Source organism: Mytilus californianus, unplaced genomic scaffold (genome assembly GCF_021869535.1).
Source record: "Mytilus californianus isolate M0D057914Y unplaced genomic scaffold, xbMytCali1.0.p SCAF_12, whole genome shotgun sequence".
Taxonomy (NCBI): domain Eukaryota; kingdom Metazoa; phylum Mollusca; class Bivalvia; order Mytilida; family Mytilidae; genus Mytilus; species Mytilus californianus.
Genome location: NW_026262604.1, coordinates 30365546 through 30376478, shown reverse-complemented (window position 1 = coordinate 30376478; position 10933 = coordinate 30365546). Strand labels below are relative to the sequence as shown.

The 10933-nt window shown below is 32.1% G+C and overlaps 2 protein-coding genes across 2 annotated transcripts; one reads left to right on the top strand and one right to left on the bottom strand.

The window, feature by feature from the left end:
• Positions 1 to 1562: 1562 nt before the first annotated feature.
• LOC127721679 (uncharacterized) lies at positions 1563 to 8054 on the top strand. The gene is given in 12 exon segments (XM_052228473.1): positions 1563 to 1767; positions 2057 to 2383; positions 2592 to 2684; positions 3035 to 3121; positions 3442 to 3724; positions 3950 to 4232; positions 4467 to 4703; positions 5062 to 5138; positions 5504 to 5608; positions 5990 to 6198; positions 6469 to 6633; positions 6840 to 8054. Coding segments are annotated over 12 exon segments (2376 nt in total). The 5' UTR covers positions 1563 to 1567; the 3' UTR covers positions 7150 to 8054.
• Positions 8055 to 8108: 54 nt separating this feature from the next.
• Positions 8109 to 9885, bottom strand: LOC127722389 (P2X purinoceptor 7-like). Its single transcript, XM_052229263.1, has 3 exons — positions 9874 to 9885; positions 8624 to 8869; positions 8109 to 8372 (listed from the first exon to the last, which is right to left on the bottom strand). Exons 1-3 carry the CDS (start codon positions 9883 to 9885, stop codon positions 8109 to 8111), a joined length of 522 nt encoding a protein of 173 aa, XP_052085223.1.
• Between the last annotated feature and the right edge of the window lie 1048 nt (positions 9886 to 10933).

Genomic DNA, 10933 nt, shown 5'->3' with positions numbered 1-10933 from the left:
GAAATTATAATACGATTGGAGCAATATTGCAATTGAATTATTGTAGACCTTGTCTTGGTGATAACTTTAAAGTTTAAAGTTTTTCCCACTTCGTTATAGATTTCAAGAAATCAAAACAGGTTACAACTATGAGGAGTCACCAGAAGATTTGAGTTTGATTTATATGTTTATCTCGTTTTGCTGATCAGTTGTGCTTATATAAATTTTCTGTTTATCGAAAATACTTTACAAGATACAGTTAATGATTTGTAGCATGAAAAAGATCTCCTTAATTTTATAATACAAAAACATAATTGACTATTCAAGTTAAAAACGCCAGGACTGTCCACTCTCCTGACCTAATTCAGTGTTTCTAATTTCCTTTATTACCTGGTAGAAAATAAATTTTTTTTTGTATGTTTTTTTTTTGTAGGGCAGTTAATTCAGGAATGCCTTACATAATAGGCATTTAAACCATATATTGAATGTTTTTTTGTCTAGCTTGATTCTAAATTTCAGATGAAATAAAATGTTTCAAAATGACATGGATTGATTGTTGGTTGCTTAACGTCCGGATGCAAGACTTTCATTAAATTGAATATTTGTAATTGGAACACTATCAAAAAAATCATACATGGTATTGACATTGAAATGCTTCCTACGAATATCAGCCAAGTCAATACAATTAATTAAAACATGTTTAATAGTATACTTGCAGTTGCAAGGTATACATTGTGGTTCGTCTTCATTTTTTTAGAAGATACTCATGTGTTATTCTAGTATGACCAATACGGCATCTAGAAATAACAGACTGATCTTTTCTGCACATAAAATTATCAAAAGGTTTACTAATATAGGTTTAATTTCATGTAATTTATGATCATCTTTTTTACTCCATTCATTTTTGAATATATTAAAAACATATTCTCTAATATTAGATCTAAAATCAGTATATGGTATATCACAGTTAGATAAAGGGTCATCCAGGACATTGTTTGCTTCCTGGTCTACAACCGTGTTTCCATGGATTCCAACATTACTTGGTACCCATAAAAACATTATTTCTTTATGAAAAATTATTAAATTCCTCATTACATATAAATTCTTAGGAATTATCGTGTTTTTAATTTTAGTATGTTGTATAGCTTGTAAGCATGAAAGTGAATCAGAACATATAATAAATTTTAATTTGTCTGAAGAAGCAATAAATTTCAAAGCCAAAATTATTGCCTTCGCTTCAGCAGTAAATATGGACGCGGCAAATGGCAAACAGAGAGTCGCAGCTCTGTCTCCAAAGACAGCAGCAGATGCAACTCGTTAAACGGATAGTAGCTACGATTTTCACTAAAATATGACTTAAACTAAAAATGCCGAATTTTAAACAAATATAAAGAATAATTAGGAAAAATTCTATTCCCATTGTCATTTCATAAGGTTTAAAGAAGATTTTTAGAGTTTTAACCACCGAAATGAATTATTATCTATAGACAATATATCGCTGTAACGACCGCCTTTATTCATACGACCTATAGTTGACCTGTGTTCGACAATCCAAATGCGCTTGCGCAACCCGTAAATGAAAGTAAACATGTCGGATAGAGGAAATTTAGCGCGAGGAAGAAAACGTACTCTCACGGATTCTGCAAGAAAGAGGAACAGAAAAGATGCACAGGCCGCTTATCAGAAGTCGAAAATCCACATTGGAGACGAGATTGATCGTTGGAATGACCTGAAAGACCGGTTACGTCTGGAAAGTCACACACAAGTTGCTAAACTTCTGTTGGACAGGTTTGTGTGTTATTTACATTTATATCTTCAAAATTTTTGTTCCAAAACAGACTTTTTTCATATTTCAAAGAAACACACTGCTTCTTATTTGTTTATATATTGTCAAATGATGTTTGTTTACTTAATTCTGGATGAAGAAATGTATGGAAAAGCGATAATTATAAGTGTAAACAAATGCGTGCATTCACGAGGCCCCGCAAAGGGGAAATCTTAAATTACTGTTATAAAAAGTGTATTCGGCATTTTATCTGAAATTTTAATTGATTTTAAGTTAAAATATCATTCATAGGTATGCAATTCAAGACAGAAATATCAGTCCAAGAAAGAGATCAAACTTTGAAGACAATGAGGTGTTCAAAACACCAACACACACTGCTCCATCCAGTACCTGCATGAAAAGTGCAACACAAGAACCCAAAGCCATGACTCCAAGTAAAAAATCAAAACATGAAGAATTTAAAACTCCAACATATGCTGCTAACTCCAGTCCAAGTATGAATTATGCAACACCGGACCCAAAAGCATTAACTTCAACACCAGGTCCTCTTGCTGACAATATTCAACCCATGTCTGATATGTCCAGAATTTCATCTTCTGAGAGTGAAAGACAAGCTGAGTATGTATTTGCTAATATTATGCCGCAAATGATTAGAAAGTTAACAATTTATTTTATTTCTTATTTTATACGTACATTTAAATTGTAATATGATGCTGATTGGAAATTAAACAGAAAAAGTAAATAAAGGTGTTTCATTTACATATAACTCATGCAATTTGCCTAGATTGAATGTGGAATTCATAAATACTTCATGGTTTATTTTCAGCGATTCTGATGCACATATCTCAGGGATTGAAGAATTACCAAGTCGTAGACGGTCACATTTGAAAGAATCCAGCAGTTTCATAAATCCTTTTGAGTAAGTTTTATTTTGAAAAAAGATATGAATTGAACACCGAAAAAAAAGAAATACAAATGGCAGCTCTTCTTAACTTGGTGGTCAGAAAAAGAAAATGTAGAAAAGATTTTATACGACTGAACTTATATAAATGATAATGTCACCTTGTTTCTGATAAAATATAAGGAACTTGTTATATTGTATTTAACTTTTTTCAACAAATGGAAGTTTTTAACGACCTTGATCGTGTGCAAACAACAAATGGAAGTTTTTAATTTTGCTAGCCATACATACTTAATATATCCCATGTTAAGTTACATATGTACACAAATATCCTTTATAATTTTTTTTAAATTCTCTTCTGCTTTTAGATTAACAATTGATATAACAGAAGTAGAAAGCAACAACTGTGGTTCAGATGATGAGGATTATGAGCCTAGCTTAAATATTACTTTTGGGTATGTATTCACTTTCCTTTTAGTTTCATAAGGCAACTATTAAATGCAGTGTAATTGAAACTTTTATAGAGGTCTTATTATTAAGATATTAACATTCAAGGTATAAGAACACCTCACTGCTTTACTTGTGGTTCATCATATTAATGTAGTCCTAAATGTACAATAATGGTTTACTTTTATAAATTTTGACTTTGATGGAGAGTTGTCTCATTGGCACTCATACCACATCTTCTTATATCTACTAAATGTACAAAAACAGATATTGATTACACATATGTATATAGATTTTCATTTGTATTAGACATCTTATGTTCTTTCAGTGAGGCTGATGACACAAGAAATATAATAGAAGAAGATGAAGAGGATGAAATCTATGATGATGAGCCTGAGCAGACAGATTTTTATTCTGGTCCTGGTGTGAAACGCATTGACTCTGATGAAGAAGTTCAAGATTTTTTGGCAGACCACCCATGTCTTGCCTTTTACAGTCAGCTCCTCAATTTAGCAATGACTTCTATTCAGAAAATATGCAGCGTTAAAGGATGTGGTTTGGAGGTTGACATAGAGAAGGAAGTGGTTGCATCGGCTATTTATCTGAAATGGGTAAATTTCATAATTTTACTAGGTTAAGATTTTTACAAATTCAATATCTCGTGTTAAGATTTTTTTTTGTACAATGTATTTAAAAAGAAAGAAAGAATTTGATCCATTCATTTTTGTGAGTCCGAACACATTCAGGAACAATAATGATATATATATATAAGGTATATATATTTAAAATTATACAAGTCTTGTTGATTATTACATTTTTATTTATTTGTTTTTAAGGTATGTCAAAATGGTCACATTGCACATAAATGGTGTTCACAGCCAATATTGAACAGAGGTATGCATAGTGGTGACATGATGATAGCTGCAAGTGTTGTCCTCTCAGGGAGCAATTTTCAAAAGATATCAATGTTTGCCAAATACTTGAAATTGCCCATCTTGAGCAAATCTACCTTTTTCAAGATACAGCGACATTATGTGATACCATCAGTAGACGAATACTGGATTGATCATCAGGATGCTATTTTAGACAGTTTTAGAGGACAAGATTTGGTAATTCTTGGTATGCACTTTATACAAATTTTATAACATTTTAATTTCTATAACAGCAACTACAGCTCCGGAACTCTGGCTTTGTTTCAGTTTGTTAGTTTTTAAGATCAGTGAAAAAAATTGGAAAGAAATATACATCATTGATAAATTATTTAAAAAATAAACATGTCTTAAAATTTGTCAATGAAATTTTAGTCTAGTGTTGAAAATCAAAGCAACTAAAATATTATTTTTTGGTTTAAAGGGGATGGACGAATGGACAGCCCAGGACACTCAGCCCAGTATTGCTCCTATACCTTCATGGAGAACATCAGTAAACAGATTTTGTGCATTGTTACTATGGACAAAAGAATGACAGAAAAGAAAAGCACAAACTTGGAAAAGGCTTGTTTTTTAAAGTGCCTCAAGTTCCTTTTAGATAAAGGTCTTAAAATAGCAGAAGTAGTGACTGATGCTCATGTACAGATTGCCTCCATCATGAGTAAGTAAAATTTTTCAAGTTTAGTTAAAAGGTGATATGGGGTAAATATGATGAGATGTCAACCAATCAAATTAGTGCTACTATACATTATCCCTTATGTTAATAAAAAACATTATATTCATAATGCCAACCATTGTGTTACTGTAAATTCAGAAATTATTGCCTGCATTTATTATTGCGATTTTGTTATTTTAGACTAAAATGCGATTTTAATTGTTGCGATATTCTGAAAAATCATGTTTGATTCATTTTAAAAAAAAAAGTGAGTTTCAATTATTGTGATTGTTTGAAATCTAATTTTGATACATGTACAATGTATTATTATTTCAATGCTTATTCTTGATTTATTATCTTGCAGAAAAGGACTATCCAGATGTGAAGCATTCATGGGATGTTTGGCATGGTACCAAAAATTTAGGGAAAAAGATTATCAAAGTAAGAATTATGTATGAACAAAATTTTTTATTTTGGGTAAACAGCAACCCCTCACATACCATTTGAAGTTGAGACCAGCTTTCAAGCTCTGATAAGTCTAATGTCTGATGACCCAAGTCTAGATTATTACAGACTATAACAGATCTTCAATTTGCATTCATCATGATTAATAAAACCATCAACTTAGGCAAAAAACAACACAAGAACTGGTGAAGATCAAGGAACTATATATCTGGTTAATGCATAGACCTTTTTTAAAATCCAGGATCATTGTACTTTATATATATTTGCACTTTCACAAATCATTCTCTTTATTTGTTATGATATATACTAAATTGAAACATTATGATTTTTTTTGTATTTAGGCAGGTCAAGACAAGAAGTGCAAATAATTGCTCGAATGGACAAAAGATGTGGTGAATCATTTTTGGTACACTGCACAAACATGTAACACTAAAGAAGAGTTCATGGTGAGATGGATTATTTATTCATATCTGTTTCATTTCGAGTTCAAACTAATTTTTTTTATAATATTACTCCATTTGGGTCTGATTTTGCATTTCTATTTTCTTTCTGTGTCTTGGTCAGCTTTCTCATGAATATATTATTTGTTGAATAATAATGATTTATTTTATTATTGTGTAACATATATATATACAATTACATAAAAACAGAATTAAAATGACCAAATATCCAGCCTTATGTGTACCTATAAAAGCTTGTGTTGTCCTGATAATCATGATAATTACAAAATATGTATGTTTAAAAATATAATATGAATTGTTATTCAGAATTTTTTTATAAATTGTACATAATACTTGATATTTAATGTGACTGGTGGCTTATTTTAGGGAATGTGGATTGGTGTTCTGCACCATGTAGTAGACGAACATGAGTGGATTTTTGCGTATAGCACTAATAACAAGTGCGAACATGGACCCTTGTCTTCAGAAAGAGAGAAAGGATGGTTGAAGAAAGATTCACCAGCACATTGTGCATTGAGAGATATAGTCATGAACAAAAGACTGATCAACAATATTCCCCACTATACTAACTGCAGGTATTAACAATACAATTAGGTCATCATATTATTTAAACAAAAGACAGGTTGATATATAAAGCTTATAGGAAAAAAACTGTTTTTACAAATTTCTGCTTTGCTGTGAATAAAACAATATTTTATTTGGATAGATCCTTTTCATCATTAACACGTAGTTGCAGAAGATTTGTACATTCCTATAAGTAATTTTAAAGAAGACATAATTTTTTTTTATTATTGATTTATTTTTGTGTATATTTATTGAAATCTTAAAAAATGTATTTCTTTCAGAAGTACAGCAGAACTGGAAAATTTCCAGAATCTGATTCTGATGTATGCATCAAAAAGGCATTCCTATAGACCACCAACATATAGATGTCGGAACTTGTTGGCAGCTTTAGACCATAATGGTCACATTGGTCGATCAATTTTGACAAACAAAGATGGATCAGTAAGGTAAAAACATTATTTTTTCTTTAAATTGTTTTCCCTTGTGCAAAAGCAAATTTTATATTTTTTCAATATTGTTTAGCAACTTTCTCTTATTTAAATTTCAAATCAATATTAATTTTTGTACTAAATGTATTATGCTTTCATGGTTTAACACTTTATTTTCTAAATCATAATTTAATTTTTGCAATATTTTTTTTGTATTTTTCCAGGTATCAGAGAGTGTTTCAGAAAAAAAGCAGCCGCTGGTCTGTAACACCATGCAAAACTTTGAAGGATTATGCCTACATACCTCAGGTTATCGAGAAAATTGTTTTGAAAAGACTTGCTGATGAAATTGGAATGAATCAGAGGATGATCCTAGAAGTTGATGACCCCAGGAGAGTGTCCGCACACCTTGCACCAGTTCCACCACCACCTACCCAGCAGATTGTTGAGTCACAGCGGTCAAGATTCACTGATGACAGCTCAAACAGGACCAATGATGATATGGACAGGACAATTGACTACTGGGCAGAATAAATCTTATTAAGCCTTCAAAACAATTATTATTTCAAAAATTGACAGTTGGTTTTCTCAGCTTGTTTGTTCAAGCCTTTTGCCTATCATGTTTTTTTTATCAACTTAAACCTCCAAAATCGCTTACAGGACTTCTTTGAATAATATTAAAGACTTGTAATTTGGACATTGCTGCTTCTCAGCTACAAATCATGTAGCATTTAGGAGTAGGATCAAAGTCTGGTTGCCTTGGAGTCAAAAGATGCGTATAGATTGGGTGACATATCTTTCTGCAGGCTGTTATACTGTGAACAATCATAATAAAAATCTGGTTCAGTGGGTTGGTCTACTAAAAGACTGGGTTCCTTGTCATATCACATCAACATGTTGTTTTGAATATAAGCATTTTTTTGAAAGGAATTTGAAATTGCAAATTTTTTCATCAGGGATTCTAATATTGAAACCTGTGTGTTAATTGTATGCATTTGACGTCTTTGAGAAGTTGATAAAATTCATGTTCCATGATTTAGATGAGCAAAACTACCAATAAAGCAAAGTAATTTTCTGTGAAAAGATAGCTGGCAACAAGCTCATTATGAAGAATATCTTTAACAACAAGTAGCTTTGAATCTGCATAAATGATTCTTTTTGATTTTGTATTGTCATCTGTTAAGACTTGTTTTGTTTGACGCAGCCCTGGATAGTTGTTAATTTCTGTGTCATTTTGGTTTCTTGTGGAGAGTTGTCTCATTGGCAATCATACCACATCTTCTTTTTTATATGAAATATGTGCTACTGATATTAACCACACACCAACCAATCAGTACATATAATCTTCTATACTTTCAAGAATTTAAATTTAAAGACAGTTCCAAGACATTTACATCATATCTATTTTATATCTGTACACTGGTACACTACTGACAAAAAACAACAAATATATACAATTAAAAGTTTATACATATTTAATAATGTTATATTCATTATCCCAGACGACCACCAATAAAACCCCTGTAATTTCCAAAACTATCTGGATATTTGTCTCTAATCTTCCAGACACAACAACTTGGAATGACCCTTCTGTTTCCTGCACCAAGGTGACCATGAACCCATAAGATATATTGCCTGTAGGCGGCATGGCGGTTACTTTTATTGTAATCATCATCTTCACCTGCAGCCAAAACGTCTTGTCTATATCTTCTGGCAATAACGAGAACCAAGGGATCTAGTACAACCAAATCAAAATCCTGTAAATGAAACAAAGAGTGTAATATAACTAGGAAAAAATATTTATACATTTTTTTCAATAAACTATTAGCAGAATTATGGTCAAAGCTATGTGAAGGTATGGTTTTCCTAGGTGGCTAGGCTACAGTCCAGTTGCAAATTAAATTGATTTAAATAATTGACTCATATAAAGTTACCTGTCTGGTATTATTTTTTTTTTTCTTCGAAGACCTGTTAATTGATAAATACAAGGGCACTGAAAAAAACTAACCGGTAATGTGGATGTGCAATTTTGTGGTGTTTGCCTGCAACATTTTTTCTCCTCCTCAGTGGGCATTTCTCTGCACTTGGTACAAACACACCAAGATGGGGCATTACTTTCAGGTCTAGGATGGTATCCTTGAATTTCAGTTTGTGAGTTCCTGTCTACAATGTTCAACATAATTGATGGATCTTTGTCAAACATGCTCAACACCAAATCTCTCAAACCATCTGCCGACATCTGAGAAATTCGTACCTGAAAGACAAAAGAAAATGTTTGCAACCATGTTTACTATACATTTTTACAATATGACAATTATATTTATTAAAGGAAATAGGGGTGTAACCCTCGATGTCTCCTTATTTTTTTCCATTTTGATACAATATGGAAGAAAGTTTATTTATATTTATTAACGAACTGCTCATGTATACCCCGAGGGGTTGAATACATAGAAACAACATAATACAAATTTTACACAATGCAAAATGATCATTGATTGATTGAGAAAAAAAAATATTAAAGAGAGATATTTACCCTCATTTGAACATTTCTTTCCTCTCTTCGCTGGACAGCTAACTCTTCCCTAGTTGGCAAGGCTGGTCCATACACAGGCCTTCTATTAACTCTACGACCAACATTTCTCGGACCTCGTCCACGAAACTGGCGACGTCCACGTCCACGTCCCCTGCCTCTGGTAGGCCTTTCTGGACTGGATGAAGATCCCCGACCATCGCCGTTGTTGGAAGATGGAGATTCAGATCTACTGTTTCCTGACTGTCGTGAAATCTACATTGCAATAAATGAATTTGTTTAGTTAAAATGAATTTTCAACGTACATTGATATATAAAAAAAAACGGAAAACGAAAGACCAGTGAATGAGATAGATCATTATAATATTATGCGTTATACACGTATAAACCCTACTTAACACTATCGATCCCATCTCCTTAAATTATAGATTTATAATTTTCAAAAACCTTTATTTCAATTTATAACAAAACCAACCTATCTAAAATATACAAATCACAGAAATAAGTATTCTCTTCTCGTTATCCTTTCTGTTTATCGGTACCCCTTTGGGATGCCCCATTTCAGTTAACATACACTATCGGGATTGCAAGTGGAAGTTTAGGGTTTGTATTTTGAAATAAATACACGGAATTGAATTCTGAGGACATTTAATCGTAAATATCGTCAAATAATACATTTATTGGAAGAAATAATAAGATATTTATAAGAATATAATGCACATGCTTACCTCTCCATCCATATCGATGTATCTGGGTCATTTCACACGCTGTGTCCGCAAACTTCGGAAACGCACAAACGATGCATAATTAATGAGATAGCCAGTCACACAACCTGGTATTAATTAGGAATTATTAACACTTCTACGATTTATATAAACATTTCAGTGTTCTCATAGTTTATTTTAAGTATGTATCTTTCATCTTGGCCACTTTTAAACGTTCTCAAAATTTTGTCAAAATCGTAGCTACTATCCCTTTAACCATCATTCTATCCATCTGTATAATTAAAAAATTGAAAAATCGGAATAATTTGCCTTAAATTACCCTCTTCTGACAAGTAAACAGCTTTGAACTATTTACAATAAATTTGTTGATTTACACGAAAAACTCGATTTACTTCCATGGGGGGGGGGGGGGGGGGGGGGGGTCTCATCCTATATGAAGGTATATACATATGTGCCGCTGGAATGGGTCCTTTTTTTGATACGTCAAATATATCACTGGGGTGCAATTTTACCGAGGAAATATATCTATAGGTAGTAATTGACCAATTGTGATATATCAATGGGTCATAATTTTCAGTTTGTTGTGCAACGATCTTCACTGGATTTCCCAAACTCTTTGTCATTAAAATTTCCACATCTGCTGAAACTTATTGACACAAGTTTTGTTATTGCTCAAATTTTATTACACTGTCACAATTAATAATCTTTACCCACTAGAGTATAGTAAAAAAAAGATCACATATCGAACCTTTTGCACTTATTGCGTAACACATCGGTCTATTTGCACTAATATATAATATATACTTCCGGTTAAGATGGCGACGTCCACGTTTTTTGAATGAGAAACCAATTTAAACCAATTTAGTTAAAAGGACACTGAATTAAGGATCGATTCCTTCAAAATATGAACGAAGATATAGACTAGTATAAACAACTCACACATAAAGTATATCCTGTCATAAATATACTCATTTATCACGCCATTTTCGGAAACAAATATGAGCTCCAGATTACCAAAACCCCCAGCAAAGTTCCATGACTGTGTTACTTGAGGGGAAATTGA

What these genes read in the sequence shown, in the direction of transcription:
- LOC127722389 (XM_052229263.1), bottom strand. An exon ending in ATTGCACATCCACATTACCG is followed by an intron (nt 8,373 to 8,623) that starts GTTAGTTTTTTT and finishes TTTCATTTACAG; the next exon opens with GATTTTGATTTGGTTGTACT.